The 19,563-nt window shown below is 40.8% G+C and overlaps 1 protein-coding gene across 6 annotated transcripts in view; it reads right to left on the bottom strand.

Annotated features, from left to right (window-relative positions):
• Window positions 1-19,563, bottom strand: part of S6kII (Ribosomal protein S6 kinase II) — a 265,005-nt gene that overhangs the window by 73,472 nt on the left and 171,970 nt on the right. For 5 of the 6 annotated variants that reach the window (XM_071588161.1, XM_071588169.1, XM_071588177.1 and 2 more), the window contains one exon: window positions 18,348-18,389. The exons of the other annotated variant lie outside the window; for it this stretch is intronic. In XM_071588161.1, the coding sequence (XP_071444262.1) occupies window positions 18,348-18,389 (42 nt within the window). The remainder of the gene's footprint in view (window positions 1-18,347; window positions 18,390-19,563) is intronic. 6 annotated transcript variants of the gene reach the window in all.

Raw genomic sequence — 19,563 nt, 5'->3', positions numbered from 1 at the left:
AGTGTACGTTTTAGAATGGGCGCACTGACTAGCCACTAATTCAGTTCTAGGTCTCTGTTAACACGACAAGTGACAACCTCCACTAAAATAAACCCTTCTATTCCTAATTAATTCCCGACTCCCTTCATTCTGATACAGCGAATTGAATATACATTGTACATAGATGTAATTCATGGACCCCCTCAAAACAATTTACTTCAAAAAGTCAAATTGACATCGGCACGTGGCATTACCCTTACTTTAAGGGCCGACTTTCCCCCTCCCCAGAGAGAAAACTTTGCGATCCAAATCCTCTACCCTCTTGCAACGGGGGAAATAACCCCTCGTCCGCTCCTTTGGCGAGTCCAAGGCTCCCGGACGCTGAGCGATGATGCAGCTTGACGTTGGCGACTCGTCCTCCGGTCTCATTTTTCGCCCCCCCCCCTCCTCCTCCTCCTGACCCATGGGGACCGAAGACTGCTTTCACTTTGCTTCGACACCTCCTCTGCCCCAAACCTGAGAGCCCCTCTTCCTCCCACCCTCGACCATTACGACCCCAAATCAACGCTGCCCCACCCCCCTCCCTCCCTCTCCCCCCGCGCCATATTCGCTCCCGAATCACGTCGGCCCCGTGGAATTTCCCCCAACGACATCTCAACATTCCAATGGCGTCGGGAGAACTTATCTCAATTGTAGATCATTCCTTCGAATCGGGGATCACCGCAAGAGCAGCGAAAATCCCTCATCCACCCGAAATATTGAAAAAGATACCCATTTACACACCTACACGCACGCACTCACGCACAAATTCACGGACGCATACGAATGTGCAGTCAACTTTTACACGGAAGTGAGACTGGCATCATGATACAACAGAGGAAAGTTGGATGCGATGGAAATGTGGCGCCGGAGGAGAAAGAGTAAAATAAAAGTAGATAAACCAAGCGGCCGATGATGATTCCTTCAAAGAGGGAGACGAGAGGAGACGTCGGGAAGACACCAGCCAAAAGTAGAGGGAAACACGCTCCTTCGAAACTTTGTGGTGATTTAATGTGATTGTGGTAAACTTTTTCCATCGATCAATAAATTGAGTGAAAAAAAGTTGATAAAATTGTGACAATACCGTAGAAGAATGAGCAACTGAATGGAAGGAACCATAGGAGGGAAGACTTACACTGGCTGAGACAGAGAATGAATGATGAGAAACAAGTGACAGAAGGTGCGAGGATCTATGGAGGTATGAAAACGAACGGCTTCAGTTTATCACAGCACGTTTCTATGAAAATTAAATACGCTTCTCTCTTTGAGTATCATTTTAATTACACGGGAGCAGGGAAAGAGAGGCGGATATTGGCCACAGAAGGGCTTACGGGAGGCGAGATGATCCCCATCGCAAATAATTACATCCGGTGGAGACAAAGGGAGAGATTCTCATTGGAGGGAAGAATTACACCGATTGAGGCAAAGGATGAATCATAAGAAACAAGTGACGGAAGGTGACCGTGTGACGAATGAAGACATGAACACGAGTTTGGAAGGAAATAGGATAGAGAAATATAGGAAAATGGATTCTACTTAATAATACTAAATATGAATAATCCAACCCATTCAGAAAAAGATTTAAACTATCACAGTGCATCAGTAACTCAATAATATAACTAATTCACTTTTTAACCTCCTTTATGGACCATTTCATAGACACACCTTAACGCTATCCAAGGGACACGAAACATGCTCTAATAAGTCTATGCAATGCGAGAAAGAAGGGTTTCATTTGGCCCAAGGTTTGGTGCAAATGTCAGGGATGCTAGACACTACATGGAAGGACGAAGGAAGAATTACAAGAAGCAGTTAATGGCATATGCCAGCGTAAGGAAACGCGAAAAAATTCAGAGACTAGCCGAGAGGATTATGGCTTGGAGAGGCGAGAAGAACTAAGATAATGATTGAGTAGGAACGCTAGCAACCGTTTAAAAAAAAATTTCCCTTAAGCTTACAATTCCCAAGGCGATTCTGGATCGTGCGGGTAAGTAGTCGCTATCTCTCAAGTTTCCTTGACGGAAGCACCGAATATAGGAAGCCTTTTCGAATGGAATGGAATCGATAGCCTAAGTAAAGATGTGACCCAGGTTAAGGAAAGCCTAGCTATACCAGAATATTCTGAGCTGGAGTATCGCATTCTATGACATTGAAACCTGATCACTGAAGAAAGAGAGTGAGGCTACGTTGGCCTGTAGTCGAGGTTTGGGCATGGAGGAAGGGGGATAAAAAAAGTTGGAAAAGGGGGGAGGGGGACACGAAAGAAAAGAGGCGAGGAAGTTGTCGGGGTGAATTCGAAGAAGACAGCTTAAGTGGATGGAGGATATATTGAGAGGTGGCAAGACGTTGAAAATTGTGATGAAAGAACGTTACGTAGGCAGCTAAGAGGGAGGAAAAGAATAGGCATTTTGGATTACACGAAGAATGCTGGAAAGTCTGACGAATGAAGAAGGAAATACATGAAAATCGAAGGGGCCATGCAGAAGAGTCTCATAAAGCGACAATAGTGCGCCAAACTTTGGAAAAAAACAATGCAGACCTCACCTCCATTACTTAGATTACTTACTGTACTAAAACGGAAGGAAAAAACCGCAATTCGCAAGCAAGAGATCGTGATGAAAAAGAATTTGCCGGTTCCGTTGTTAAAACAAAATTGATGGACACAACATTCTCTAACGACAAAAACAGTTTAACATCAAGTTCCCGAATGACCATACCACGAGAAGTAAATGAATGGCGTTCACGGTTACGCCAAGTCCTAACGGTCATAATTTTCTGCAGGACCCTACCGCAAATATTCCCTTCCGCGCCCCTATTTCACAAAAAAATAATCGAACTTCACAGCGACGTCCTTTTTTTTTAGTAATACAAGTATAACAGCATATGTAGAACAACTACAGATTCCGATGATATGTGACTGAGTACTCCACTGCCCCTCAAAAGAGGAGCAGGAGTCGAATTAACGGCTCAGTTGAGCATAGTATGTTGCTGGGAAAAATAAATACGTTTTCCACTTTAAGTATCAGTTTAATTATACGAGAACAGGGAAAGAGAGGCGGACTCTCGCCACAGAGTAGCTTATTGAAGGCGAGATGATTCCCATCCCATAGAATTACATCCGGTAGAGGGAAAGAGAGAGAGATTCTCAGTATACTTATTTTTATTTTTGAAGTAGGCACATGGTTGGAAAACCATGATTCATCTGCGATACGTATTAACCTATTTCGTTGCTTTATCATGCATGTCACCTTGAAGAATAAACATTTTCAGTCTAACTTTGGAAAAATGTGAACGAATCCATTATCACATTTTTATCTCTTTGATGATCAAATCCCATTCGAATGCACTGCGATCATATGGGATCAATCACAGGAAAAGATGATTTAAAAAAACTATAAGGTAAACTCGCCTGGCTGATGGATAACTGCTATGAACACAGACAATTACATACTGCAAAACCTCTGGAGGGACAAAGACTCATTACTAAGCTTATTGCAAAGGTTTCAATCTAGAAATCTTATTTCCAGCGAGGAAACAATCAAAGACGAAATTACAATTCAATATTGTCACTATGTCTGGACTGCCAAAGTAGTCGAGGCAATTTTGACAACATTCCAGAGATATAGGCCTCTGAAAAGGTTGATTCAGGAACTTCTACTTTTTTCTCACAATTCACGGGCGCCAGACAGTGACAAGGTGAGGGAAATACTAGCATAATAAAACAAGGGGATACCTCCATTGCGACCTCTATCGGAGTTTTGGGTACGCAAAGACGAAATCTCCATATGATCTCCCTGCTTTTCCTTAATGCGCCGCGTGCAGAACTCAGCAAGGGAACCGAACCGTCCGATCACCGAGAGGGGGTTGAGACTGACGTGTACCCACGAGATTAGGTGTTTGGCCGACATCACGTTCATTCAAGCCGTCCGTGCCTCACCTGATCATCCTTGAACTTAATTTACCAAAGAACACACCCACCCTACGTGAGGGCGCCTAGGAGAGGTCGCGGTTACTTAATCTTGTTTTATTTTATACTCGTCATGAGAAGTGAGAGTAATGGAGGGGCTCGTTGCGAGCGGACGTGGAAACATTAAAGCAGAACTCGAGTGCGGATGATCGATCGGGGAAAAAACTTTAGTATATTTGGAAACATTCGTTTAAATTGGCAGTTATAAGTTGAGTTCGGATTTTCAATCCCTATTCAAACCAATTTCATTTCATGAAATTATTTTTAAATGAAAAAATAAACGAAACCTGCGAGAGTAACGCAAAAACGCTTCCTATGGTGTACATGTCAGACTACGTAATGCTAATTTCTGGAAACAACGTTTTTGTATGATCACAGTCATTCGTCACTTGATTATCTTTTACCATTCCTAGCGCTCAAGAATCTTTAAGCATTTTTACAAGAGGGTGGCTATGTTTCCTTTACATAAACTTCAGCAACGGTAAATCTGTGTCGTCTAAATTGGTCATCGTTGAATAATACTAATTTTTTTATCACTTTAAGAGTTGAAATTACATAAATGCATAATTATATTTATGAATATATTGATTTGTTGAACATAGAAATGCTAGGGGGGGAAAGACAAAACTTAATCATTCCCTTTTCCGTTGACGTGTTTTAGATTTCATAACATACGATAAAAAACGTGTTTTCCTTTCACGGAAAAAAGCGTTCGGTAACTAAATAAGCCATCTCTTAGTAATACATGTACTGTATCATATTATTATGCTTCAAGAGAAAGTATTGTTTCCAAATTAAATTTGTAGTCTGATCTGGCAACTGGCATCAGTTTGATGGCCACTGTAACTAAATATACAATAGGCAAAAAAATTATTGCCCATTTTTTATCGAAGAATTATACGAGTACTGTTAAATCAAGAGTGATAATGACTTTTTTTCGCATTAATGGTTGTGCAAAAATTGAATTTTAATGCTAGCTTATTGTAAAATGCATATATGGCAGAAGTTTCATTGATTCGACTTCAGCATTGGGTCAGCGTTAGCCGTTGTAAGTTGAAACATGTTCAGTTCGCGTAGGGCAGCAATGGATGTATCAAAACAAGCTGCAATGAATTTTCAGTTTCTCCTGAACAAATCGCTGGCAGAGGTTTATGCAATGCTAAGGGAGGCCTATGTAATGTTACAGGAGGTTTATGCATATAATTCTGTAGTTCCCTATAGTGTATATTGGTTTAAAAAGGTGAGAGAAGGGAATCAATATTGTATAATGTTGTATAATTCCGTAGAATAACATAAAGAGGACAATGAGAAATACTGAAAATGTCATTGGTGCCACCGACATGATGGTAACAAATTAATTGTACACGAGAAGTTTTTGTGCGCGGTGGGTTCCACGAAATAGCGATTATCCCGAGAAAATAAATACAAAGAGTATTCCTAGTCCTTCCTAAAGCCAAAAACTAGACATGTGACTTTCTCCTGTTCCCTTATGTGAAGATAAACGTTTGTTGAAAGCGTTCTTCATCATCTGATGCGGGCAAAGGTGAACTGAACATGTTTCAACTTTCAGCGGCTGTGGCTATCGCAGCACTGAGGTCGAATCAATGAAACTTGTACAACAGATACACTACACATTACACCAAGAGTAGACTAAATTAAATTTCTCACAGTTTGTTGCACGAATTTATGATCATTTTTATAAACAGACTACTTACGTTATCACGTCTTAATACACACCTCAGAAAGGTGTATATTAAGATTTCAAGATTTTAAGCAATTTCGTTCTTCAACATATTTAATTATTGGGAACTTGTTTTCAAGTGAATGGATGAAGTAAGTAAAGAAGAGGTATTGAGAATCAAAACAGGGGGAAAATAACCTTAAACAACAAAGATAAGTATGAATCGGACAAGCATTACGACGGAACTACTTACGGAACCATATGACAGAAAGCTTGAACAACGGAGACTAGGAAGACGATGGGATGAGGAATACGGCAGAGAATAGGGAGAACTAGAGCAAAATACCTAGAGTTTTATGCTAGCAGATGATGATGGTACATTAATGCATGTGGACAAATGTAGGTGTAAATAACATGGAGCATCAACCGTCGATCAATTCATTGGGTAACCGTCAGATAAAAAGCAAAACTTAGAATAAAGCCACTCTCCCGCGTGGACGTTTGCTAACTGCATGTGTCGACGAACTGGCGACAGTAAAAAGGACAACGACCACGGATTTCCAATGAAAATATGCATGTTTTTGGTCCCTCCAATTGCCCCGGCAGCCGGCACCGAATCACCCCGTGTCGCGGAACTTTGGCGGGGGCGGCGCCGGCCTACGGGAGAGGATGGGGTGAGAGAGATGAGATAAGGCAGCGCGGCCCAGTGCGACTCGCCGATATCTCGGAACCGAAGCCCCCGGGTCGGAATAAATGTAGGTACGAGGAGCTTTTTCCGGTTGTCTGTTGAAAATCGGTCACCCGGAAGATCTTCATTGGTTTCGGATAATTTTTCCCCGGAATCATTTTTCCCTTTTTATCCCTCCTCTTCCATTTCCATCCCTTGGGCCCCCATCTCGCCCCGATTCCCTTCCCCCTCCCATGGGCCCACGGGTGACTGGGCTTTGAAGATGTGTGGGGTGTGAGGGGTGAAGAGTGAGGGAGGGGCGGTGGGGAGTGCGCCCCGGGACACCTCCGCGCTGGGACCACTTACGGGACTCCGCAGTGGGCAAATTCCGCGACTGCGGTGTCCGTCGAATCGAAGAGAAAAAAATGACCCGCGGCAGAGTCATTATTTCCCAGGATATATTCATTTTTTTATTTCATCCTTGCGGAAAACTATTTCGGGGCGCGTAGGTCAAGGGGAAGAAGAAGTTGAGAGGAGAAGCCGACACTCCATGAACAATTACTGAATGACAATCTTCGTGAAATCATTTTCACCAAGCCCCAGACAGTGCATTGAGGAGCCGACTAGCGAACTATCGATTTATATCAAATCAATACCAAATCGACAACCTGGGAGGTGGATCGTATCAGTACAAACGTTAGTAACTTTCATCAAACATTTGTTGTTCAGTTGCTCACATTGAAACCGGCAAGGACAGTATTTATACATAAAGATCATTAAGTAACGAAATTATCAATAATTTCATGCTTGAAGCATTTATAAGTTAAAGTGTGCTGTTTCATAAACTCATCCGAGCGATTTGTAGAAATGAACGAATTGACTCTTTAAATATCGAATTCGGCTGCGTTCGATATTTAACTCGTTTAGCAATACGCATATATACTCCCGCAACGGGGAAATGAAACTATTAAGTGCGCTGGAGTATTCTACGAGGATAATAAACCATTGTCAGTCTTGGCGACGTTAGTATAACATATCGTACTCGACGTCTCAGTGATAGAAAACTATTTTGAACGTGAAAATAGTTTTCTATCACTGAGTGAGATAGGTAAGTAGAATACGAGTGTGATAGGTATGAGATGAAGATCCATGTAACAAAAAGAAAGTTATGAGTTTTTCAAAATCGATTAGGGCTAAATTAAAGTTAAAATTAGAGGGTAAAAATCAGGGAACATGTGGAACAGTTTACCTTTCTTAGAAGTGTTTTCAAACAAGATGGCCAGAGCAGTAGAGGTAAGACGAAAAATTGCGTAAAGCAAAGAGTTCACAAGGAGGAAGGAATGGAAAAGATGGAAAAGGAAATGGAAAGAACGGAAAACAAATGAATTACTAGTGATTAGACGTGGAGAACAGAGGATTGCCGGGATACCTCCCGACATAGAGTTGAATGAACAATGGGATGTTGAAGACTGATAGAAGGGAAAATGTTAGGCAAGCGAGGTAAAGGGAGGAAAAGGATAGGTATGCTGAACGGAATTAAGGAGAGTGAAATGTAAGTTGAATCGAGAAAGGGTTTACTGCAGTGTGGAGAGCCAGGTTGAGTTTTAATAGTCAAACCTAAGAAATGCAGCGATTCTAAGTTGTCCATCAAATCTTACCTAAAACGGTTGACTACCAAATGACCTACCAAAAATCAATTAAATTATTATTCGGTTCATATCACATTGATTTCAAATTGAAATTAAGGAAATTAATTATTAGAAATCTACAACCAGACCCGTCACGGGAACCGATCCCGATTCCTCTGGGTCAGATCGGTCGGCGAGGGCGCAAAAAACACTCCGTCTACGTAATCCCCTTTATTATGGATCAATATTATATTGTCAAAATATCCTAAATTACATCTCCATGGGAATTGAACCCGGAGTATTGGGACGGCGGATTTTCTACCCTCGCTGCGTAGTCCCACAAGTAGAAGCAAAACATACCGATAGCGACTTTCCCCCAAATTTCTGCTTGCAATATCGGAATCAAGGATTGTTCGACAGTAAGTCATCCCAAGCAATCTAAGTAACCTCCTCCAAGTTTGGCAAAGTGGATTACAAACCTCTTTTCACAATCAACAAACACACACACTCTTTTAAATACAAATTTAATGGTCATAACATTTCCTACAACACAACTACTCGGTCGCTAAAATTGTAATATAATGTCGGCTAAATTTATTAATAAGATCACCATCACCATTTAAAGCAAAAAACGATACTGTATTACTAGAAAAGTAGACCTATACTACTGTTTTGGTATCATAGAAGTTTCAAAATACTAAAATTCTAATAATCCAATTACTAACGTATGACACAGCAAGCTTAATGAGAAACTCAAACGATTGAAACCTATCATCTGACGAGTATCCCTTGGATATAAAAACCGAATTAATTATGACCAGCTATTTTCGTATTGGAACCACTCGTCCCACCAATTCGATAAATTTGAGACTCAATACCTATGGGACAGAGTTGATGAAAAGGTCAGAAAAGTAAGGGAAAAAATTAGCGCCCATGACGCTACTGGCTTTGTTTAACTAAATTACCAACTGCACGATTAACACATATATTTACATTGCAAATGAGGAGAGCCAGTGGAATCACTTCATTTCAACATTAATTTATCTCTCGACCGCGGCTTTGAAGATCAATTGGGCCACCCCGATCGTACGGCATTGTCCAGCTCTCGCATGCTAATGCGAGAGCTGGACAATGGAATACACGCGTTATCGCAATTCCTCATTTCTGCGATTCATCGCATCTAGCACGCTGAGTCTCTTTCCCTCTAAACAAATGAAAAACGTTTATGATCACAGACCATTTCTTTGGTTGAGGATTTATTTTCCAAGTGATTATGGATTGAATCTCGATATTAACCAGTTCAATTTCACCTCCGTAGCCCCCTTTGAGTCCCCTCATTTTTTTCCCTGTCAACATACAATTATTTATCATAAGTGTACCATTTAAGGTAAGTTTTGGACGGACACACACAGGACACGACGACTATATTTCTTAGCGTCACCTATCAAGAAACAACCTGACACCCCATACTAAAATAAAGACTTCCTCAAAACTACATACATTCTACCTCACTTAATTCCGTTCAGTATACCTATTATTTTCCTTCCCCTACCTCGTTTGTCCAATGTTTTCATCTCTTTCACAATCTTCAGTATTCCATCGCCGATCAATATGCTTTCCATCCATCTTTCCTGCCCCCCAACAATCCTCTCTTCTCCACACATCCCATCACCAGCACTTCATTTGTATTCCTTCCCATCCATTTCCTTCTCCATTATTCTCCACAGCCATACCTCAAATTTCTTCATTGCATCTACACTTTCCATCTTGCTTCAACGACCCAAGTTTCCGCGCTAACTAAACACGCTCCATATTAAAGTTTTTACAAATCTTTAATTAATATCCTTACTCAACGTCTCTGTCATAAGTACCCTCCTCCTTGTGAAAACTTCTTTGTCCAACGCAAGTCCTCTTCTTATATCACTTCGACCATCTTGGTCCAAAACATTTGCAAGATAGGTAAAAACATAATTCGTGCCCAAGATAAACGTTGGCCTAGTGACTTCAAAGACGTCGCCTGGTCACCGTCGCCACTTCGTTTGAAATTCATCCTTTCCATTTAATCTTAGGATGTACGAACTCATGTATGTCATATATGTGCGTATGTATCTTTCCCTCCTGAAAAATTCTCCTCTAAAAACAACTTATCTTCCGCGCGACAATAATGATGATTCCAATTACACTACGCGCACGTCAAATATAGCTCCCTCTTCCCGGGAACAAAAATGACAATTCATTCTTTTCCTCGTTACGCTCCTATGGTAATTTACGATGACAAGACGGATTTCCTTCCATAGCTTCTTCCATATACTGACTTCAGAAATTCTACCATCGGAGGAAACGCCATGCCAATTATCTGCGATCCTATTTTTTGATTAGCAACGGCAGCAAATTCCACGAATTAATTATTATCACAGTGATTTTCTCGCGAATTCAGCCACCTTTACATCACAATCGAGCCCGTACCAGGAAAATCCAATCAAAAGTTTCCCATATCTTACAGGAGATCACAAATTAACCCTTTGTCGGAAAAAGGCAGGGCCATATTTTTCAACTGCGTAATGGAAAATATTCTAATCATTGTCACGCCCGATTTTTATTCTGGTCCCGAAGATTCGATTGTTTTGCATGACCAACAGTTGTGTGACTAATGCAACTCCTTAAACATTGGGTTTATTTAATAGAGTTGAAAGAACCCGCACGACAAAAAATACTACGAGTAAACTTTAACAACAGGAAAAGAAAACTATTCACTTAATTTAAGCTTATATCGATCCAGAATAGAAAAGTGCGGCACTAAGTCCATAAGAAACGCTAAGAGATGAATGTTTCAGGTTTACAGGACAATGTTGAAAGACAGGTCGAAAGTACTTCAGCGCAAGATTTATAAAGCTCAGTGAGGGAACAGCTAGCCATTTAAAAAAAACCAAACGTCCGTCGATCCATGTGGTTAAGTCTAATCAATTATAATGCTTAATAAAATGTAATTTCCCCAATCCAATTGAATTGAATTTCATTCACAATAGCGGATATAATTAGCAAATGAAGTATCATAAATGTTTCACTGAAGTTCAGTTTATCAGTTCCACGCATCACCTTTAATACCGATTATTTATATTTACCTTCTATTTCTACGATTTCTGAGGGGACTTTATATATTTAAATTAATCTACCTATACCAAAGTTTCACTCTAGTATTACGCTCGTTTTTAGGTAATTTTCATGATATGCTTTCTACGATATTTTGCCAGTCATTGAACAGAATATGTGAAAATAACATTTTTTCCTTTAGTGAAGACGCATCCCCCGTCATTCATCGTTGTCCTTTTCTATGAGTTTATATAATTGCATAGTTCATTATAGTCAAGGTATTTGAATATCTATTTCATATGTGGGGATTTAATTGCAGATAATGTGCATCCCATTTTTACCAAAGGTCATTAACGCTTTGATTCCCGCCATTTTCTCGGAAAGAGAGTCAGAAATAGATTTAAATGGTCGAGTGAAATACAGAGAATAATACTTGATCGAGGTAATCAAATAATGTGGTACTGCCATTGAACACAACGGATTTCATTTTTTTGCAGGAAACAGTTCAATTAATCTTCAGTCACCAAAATTGACGTCTTTCTCTGCTCAAAATTTACGAGTAATGACAATGGATCATGAACGAGATTGAATATTGTGGATTCCCAAGGTCCTCGTACCGGTGTTTATTCAATTTTATTTAGCCTTGGGCAGGATTCGAATACACGACCTTATCATAGACTGGGGAGCACACTAGTGCGATCACCACACTACTCAAAGAACACAGCGGTCATATCAGTCAGTGGCTTCGTCTGACTGCGAGACCTTGGGAATGAAGTGTGTTTTTTATTCAACTACAATCTTTCCGAATGAATATCGCCGCCCACAATGACACGATAGGTTTTACCGCAGCGTGAAACTGTAATATTATTATTGATTAAATTAATAACGAATGACAAAAAAATAATGAATTACAAATGAATGAATTAAGATGCAAAATACGCGGGAGTCAGGATCGTCAGGCGAACTCATGCCATCCACCGCAGAGAAAAATTCTGGTCTGATCTTCCTGGGAATAAACCTCTACTTAAAGCCAATTACAGGATTACCTTTAGGACTTTTTACTTGGCCCGAAAGTAAAATAAAGCCACATTGCGGACGCCTCTACCCTTCGCCATTTCTTCCTCACCCCTTTGCGGGGTAAGGCCTTCAAACGGGGACACTATCTGGACAACCTTTCCACCCGCTGCCCTCACGAAAGTCAATTAATTGCGCCGGGTGCAGACTTCTTGAAAAAAAAAGAGCACATCGTGAAAATAAAAACGCACGACCCTAAAGCTACTTAGAAAGCATTTTCGGTCAGGTTTATGAAAACGTTTTCTCAAAATTATGAAATAAATTAAAGTTAATCCTTTTCTGAGTACGTTCTCCAATTTTTCGAAAATTAAGTCCTTTTCATATTTCACGCAGTGCCTTGTTGCCCTTCGCCATCAACGCTAGCACAGAAAGGAAATTTTATACAATTCACGATGCGTACTCAACGATTCTGAAAATCCTATTTCGGATGAAATCAAAATTCTTGTACAGCGCATTTGTGTTTGAAGAGTCTTGAATGAATTTTAAGGAATATATTTGAGAGTTTAACATAAAAGAATACCGTTAGGAGTGGCATGGGCATGCTTAAAAACGTAAGTCGTTAACAGCAATGACAAAGTCACCAAAGCTTATTTTTTCTTTGACGCATTCCTACCAAGCAAAAATAAACGTGAACAGGTATAGAGCTGAGGGAAGGGGGAAGGGGGTTAAACCAGGATCTCCCCGTCATTGTCTCCTATTCAATGCGGGAGATCTGGGAGAATACAGCGAACATGTAGTTCGAATATTCCACTAACGTAGGTTCAAGACATATCCAATTGGCTGCGGGAACACGAGACAATGATTTGTGAGAAGAAGGAATGCTGGGCATTTAAGAAAATGAGCTAGATTCTCATCAAACTACACAAATGGCCCGAATGTATTTTTATTCATAATAAAATACATAGTACTTGCATATTTTTATGTAAAACACAATTTAAATATTACCTTATATTGCCTTTTCTACCTGAAAGTAACTCTATTTTAGACCTAGTCCTAGGGAGTTATAGGCTTAATTCTATTGCACGAGTATATTGATGAGGCTTTTATCCAACACACTGAGCGAAAGCATTGGAAAAAGACAGATAGTTCTGAGAAACATTGCGCCATGGAATAGATAATTTCATAGACACTACAATAGAGCACAGAACCATGCCGGTACATCATGCGAAGTCTAAACCCACGATGCGTCTAAACAAAACCGAGAGCTTTCCGGCAAATTGTTTCCCTAAATCGGCTGAAAGTCTTATTATCTATCCCTATGCATTAGTTTGGTGATTTAATCATGAAAAATTAAGTGTAAATGAAACAAGTCGAGTCGGCAAAAACTAAAAAACAAATATTCCTGATACTGCACCATTCCCAGGAACACATATTCTATAATTCCCAGGGTAACCCCTTCAACATAGATTTGTTGCAGCCTCTCGACAGAAGTGACGCTTTAAGGGGGTGGTACTGCTCGCTGAGGAGTTCTTTGGGTTGTAAAAATGATTAGTGGAGTAACAAAAGAATCGAATGGACGCTAGGGAATCGGTGAGCAGCTGTCAACCGAATGAACGTTTAGGTCTAAGAAATAGTATCAATGGGCCCATTACTTTACCTCCACTTTTGATGTTATTAAACATCGGCAATTATACATGCACTTCACCCATTGATACAGTGAAAAATACTTGTCTTGCATGTTAAGGATTTCTTCAATCTTTTAGTTAAATTTCTTTGTATGAAAATAAAAAAATGTGAGAACAAAATTCTGCCAGACTATTTTGTATTTCCGACTACCAAAAGCCACTCTCACTTAATATCCGAGCACTTAACCACAGCAAATGTTTATCTGTTGCTAAAATTAGATTTTTTGCGTCACTACCTGGATCAGATCACGTGGAAAATTTTCAAAATAAAGACCGCTTAATTTAATGTGACTAATTAAATCTTAACCAACAAACTGAGCATAACCGAAGCCAGGCAACGAAAGAGTTGACGCCCGAGTATTAAGTACGTACAAGCCTATCCTTTCCTCAAAAACGGAATCCCGTTGCTTTTGTTTTCACCCACTCTGGCAACCTCACCCGCGATGGATATATAAGATTCCTGATTCCTGGGAGCACTGTTCTCATCTATTATCGTATTAACTGACGTTACTACGTAATCACATCCTTAATACTATACCCGCGGTAAGCCAAGATAATTGGCAACGTCAGGGTATCGACACCGTCACCTTTCCACGATGAAAGCATATTCATAAATACATCATAGATTTTCTTCACCGTCTCTGGAGTCGTCACCTCATTTGGACGACCAACACGATGCTCGTCTTGACAGCACGTACGGCTCCGTTTAAACTCTGCTACCCGATATTTTACTTCTGTAAACGAAGGAGCAGACTCACCCCGAGTAGAACCCAGTTCAGCTTTTATATTGGTTGGGATGAGGCCTTTCAAAAGTATTGTATCACATAACGATGACCAATTTTCGCCATTTTCACTAATTCACTGAAAACTTTCTCTACTGATGGCTGCCAAATAAATACTTTTTGAACATGGCGTCTTCAAACTTGAAACATATGCTTTATGGATTGCGTGCTTTCTAATACAGTGATATTTGTCAAACAACTACCGCCATCTCTAGATCAGACCAGGTACTTATGGGACCTCCCATGTAGACCCGGTGTACTAGTGTGCTAACGTTCTCCCTGCTGTACGAGTATAGTATAGCTTGGGCTATCAAGGGGGGATTACGTGTTTTATTTTATTGGAAGCGCCATTTTCTGCCGGTGAAAAAACATGTCATGTTTGACTAAACATGTTTGCACTATGCACATTTTTCTCAATCATCTGATAGGTTGCAAGAGGCACCCCCTTCGCTAATAACACCGATAATATATATGCACCTAAACAGCCACAAAAAGAACACAGCCATTCTTCATCTAAAATGCCGGAAAAATAAGCATGTTTTCACGCTCATTATTTTTAATTTCACCGCACGTAACCACGGTTAATCGCGCCTAACACCAGCTTCGCACTTCAACCTAATAAACAATTATAAATGAGAAAGCGACAAGCCAGATTGTTTTCGGGCACTTAATGATAATTGACGGGAAAAGAAAATAAGCAATTCCGTATGGTCCCATTCGCCTGGAGGTTTTTGATGAGCGGAGTTAGCTCACGCCCTAGAGACAGATATTCGACAGCGGAGAACACAAAGTCTCCCCTGATATGTCTGCAATGCGTGTTACACGAGCGTGTGTGATGTTGCCTAAACATCCGTGGGCTCCCGCTCATCGTTGCAGTCGCTGCAACTCCCTTGGTCCGGGTAATGCCGACTAGTAGGTGTATTTCGAATCGGCGCCATTACCCCCGGGGAAAACATGAAGTAATTTTACCACCTTGCTCAAATACTTCTTAATATAATTGATTTGACTGCATTTCCCAAAATGACTTATGCATCATTAGCTGAAATCAAAATAATAATATCCTCGTGGATTATCGTATCTAATAAAAGTGATATTGTGGCTAAATAGGAGTTCATTTTACAACCTCCGACATATCCTAACTTTCCATATAATGTTAGAAAACTTCCGTCAATAGTTCCCTCCGTCGTGCAAACAATAGTCAATTTCAGCATGGAATCGACACCAAAATTTAGAAGCGAAATGTGCAAATATAATATCTCGCATAGGCAAAGCAAAAAATATCAGAACATTCTCATTTATTATCCTCTCTGATAAACTCGATTCGGCAAACATAACAAATTGTCAATTTACGACAATTTAACACTTAAAACTATCAGGGAAACAGATGTCAGCACTTACCACTGCCACACTTACAATAATTAACAAGCATTCGAGTTTTCCTGCAAGTCGCGTATTTGACTAATTTAATCCCTAAATGGAGTCTACGCGAAGACAGTGTCAACGTGTCACGATGAAAGCGACAGTTTAAAATGATGGATCTATAAATCATCGAGATCGCGAGAATCGAGAGCGTAGAAATGCGACAGATACTAAAACAACGCACTACCAGAACCGTGCCTATAAAACAACACTTCCGCCTTTGTGGATTATGGCGGATCTAACTAAAAGCCCTTTCAACGGGAAAATAGCCCAATAAAAGACCAAATAATTAAGGGAGACACGGAATTAACCCATAAACATCGGTGTAGGAAAGTCTATCACCTAGACATAAGGAATAAAAAAACAAAGGGAAATATTGCATTTTAAATCATCTTCACCAATTGCATTTGGCTTTGTGACTTAAAAAAAACGTTTTGGTCATTGGACGCTTTGTATCGGAGTTCATAAAAAAACATTTACATTAACCAACGCGTAGTTGAAGCACAGTATCTTGCGCTAACCACAGGATTTGACTCGACCAAAGTGGCAGGAGCATCACAATTAGAACGCGGTATTGTTATTACCATATGCACAGACACTGTACCCAATGTCAGTGAATTTTATCAAAAGGAATTCATAAACCTCACAAAACACGAATAGCCAACTACGCTCACACGGAACAAGAGGATCTTGACCCATAAATTCTCTTTCTTCTTCTCGCAAATAACCACTTTAAATTCAGCATACAGCATACTTGTACAACGTAAGTATATCCCTAGATACCGGCGAAACATCTTTCTTACAAAACACAGAAAATGAAATTAGTACCATTTCCCACATCAATACCCTTAACTCAACAGTTTTTATCCATATAAATTTTCATGAAAAAGTTCGTACGGTGGAATGCAAAAAAAAACTACGAGAATATGCACACTTTTCAAAACAATTAAAGGCAATCATTATGTTAACAGACAGCATGTATCATTTCCCTAAATAGTGGGCTGTTCTTACGTAACCACGAATTTAAATGTTAGAGAAAATGTAGGAATGGTATGGATAATGGGTAGTTATTTATGTACATAGTGAGAGAGAATGGAATCAAGACTGTTCTATTAAAACGGAGGTAAGATTTAGACGTAGACTCCAATTATTCGGACGGCAGAGGGATACCTGAAGTACGCTATTGAATGAATACAGGTATAATGCCTGTATGGTTGATCGAGAAACACAAAGTCCGTCCCGGAAGGGCCGAACAGTAGCGAAATATCTAGCAAAATGCTAACAGGGAGGAGATAATTTACTCTATACATGTTGCGACCACAACGGAGGATGAACCTACAGCGAATGCTATTCCCCGATGAGAATTAGAAATAATCCCTATCTTTCTCCTTTAATACAATCAATTTGTTTCTCTCTTCTAAACAACCCTCGTTCTGTCTCATTAATAATTTTGTTCACCATCCATCCACATCTGATGTCCCAACACCCATTTACTACAGTGCCGCATGGTGGGGACCTTGTCGTCAGTATGTAGGCGTAGATGAGGGCGTGGAGGAGGGGAGGGATGACCATTTAATTAAAAAAGAGATAAAGAGGGAGTCGCTTAATAAAAACTCGGCGTTGGGAGTAGGGAGACGACTCAATAGTAGGGAGAAAGTGAGGCGTGCGCCCCTTAATTTCACCGAGTGAACCCAATTTAAAAAAAAGGAGGGAGAAAGCAAAAATCGAGCAGGGGGACACAAGGGGGGGAAAGGGAGTGTAATGACGATCCAGACGACGAAGAAATCCGGTGGAACGGCTTGGACGCACAAACGTCACTGGCGAAACTGCAGCCACTCGGAGGAGAGCCGGCCGGGTCGTAATCAAAAGACCCACGATGGGGCTAGCACGGGTTTCTAAGCAAGCCTACCGTCCCGCACTCTTACCGCCCGATCACTTCGTCCCCGAGGGGAGGGCGAGAAAGAGGAAGTTGCGGGATACGGGAAGGAAAGGAAAGAGGGTGGGGGAAGGGCGTCGTGCCGGGGGGATTAGAGGGTGAAGGGGGAATATGGGGGGGTAGGTGGTGTGGGTGTGCGTACGTGGAGACTGTGGGGCCTCCATTACTTTTTCCCGCGACAAGGGAAATGGACAAGTATGGAGCGTGGCCGTTCCAAAAAAATCCGGCGGATGGGACGGGCTCGGTGGGACCCTGGCTGAGAAGCAAGCTGCTCGATCATTAACCCCGACACCACCCCCACCGAGGGTGTGTGAGAGGGAGAGAGCGGGTGGAAGGGCGGGTCGTGGAGGTCACGCCGGGTGGGAGGGGTGAGTATACTTTACCGAGCGGGGCAGGGCGAGGTGTGGGCGAGATGGCTGGGGAGGGGAGGGAGAGGGGCGCCAGGCGCCTTGTGTCTTACCTCATTGGGGTCATCCACGACCATCTCCTCCGTGCTCAGAGTCTGAAAAGGAAGAAAAAAAGAAAATTAAGCAGTCTGGCTCGTACCTCCCCGTCCGAAAGAACATCGTAAACACTTGGTCACACGAAGTTATCCTTTTTGGGGGATAAGTTGGTCCATGCGTTCGTTAACTTTGAAACGAAAAAAAGGCAAAAGCAAGAATTTTTTACTAATGACCCGGGAAAGGGAAAGGAAACCAGCATTCCCCTCACGAAGCATTTCAGTGTTTTAATATCTCCAAGTTCGATATAACTGCTCGTCAACATGCAAGAAGCTATGACAAGAGCGTGTGGTCGCAGATGGCCATAGGATAGAATTACAAGGAAAATTGAAGCTAGAGGAAAGAATGTTGGAAAATTCAACAATGCTGTGTTTTCGAGGTTAGGAATAAATCCTATGATACTAAACACAATTACACGAAACGAATTTTTTAAGGTTTATACTAATTATTCCCATTAGTGAATTTTTTACTGTCTTTCGCCCATTTCGTTTGTTCTTATTGGTAAAATTAAAAAAATGCTTGAAATAAGAATGCACAAGGAGGAAAGAGATCATTTTCAAGGCGATAAACCCAATGAAGAACACTATTAATTGAAAAGTCATTTAAAGAGTTGTGTCATGAGGGTCGTTCAATAAGAAATTAGAATATCCATGAGATCAAAGCATCGGAAGAGGTTTACTTTTAGTAAAATTCATCTCTCTGAACTCTGCTGTGAAAAAGTAAAGTCTCAGCTATATTCATCAACTGGTCTTAATTTCATAGTAGACTGAAATAGCAAACTTCTGTTTATTTAGAAAAAATTGAATGAAATGAGCTTCATGCGGTGATTAAATATTTCTTTTGAAAGGATTAACACCAAAACAAATTTGAAGCAGAGTCGAATGAAGTTAATGGCACGCCCGCTCCCGTGTTCGCGACTGTTTACAAATGGGTTTAATGAGCTTAAATGTGGCCGTACATCCACAAATGATGAACGTCGTTCGGAACGTACAATGGAAGTGACTCCCTCCGAAATGACTGATAAACTCCCAATATGGTTTTCAGTGATCGACGAATCTAAGCTCGCGAAATAGTTGAAGCAACGGGAATATCACAAGGTATAGTGATTTCAATAATGCACGCAAATATGGGTGCGAAAATATCTCGGCAAGGCTCCTGCCGAGTTTTCTCTAAGTG

This window comes from Hetaerina americana, unplaced genomic scaffold (assembly GCF_022747635.1).
Source record: "Hetaerina americana unplaced genomic scaffold, ioHetAmer1.1.p SCAF_1, whole genome shotgun sequence".
NCBI lineage: Eukaryota > Metazoa > Arthropoda > Insecta > Odonata > Calopterygidae > Hetaerina > Hetaerina americana.
This window is presented reverse-complemented; position numbering and strand designations above follow the sequence as displayed.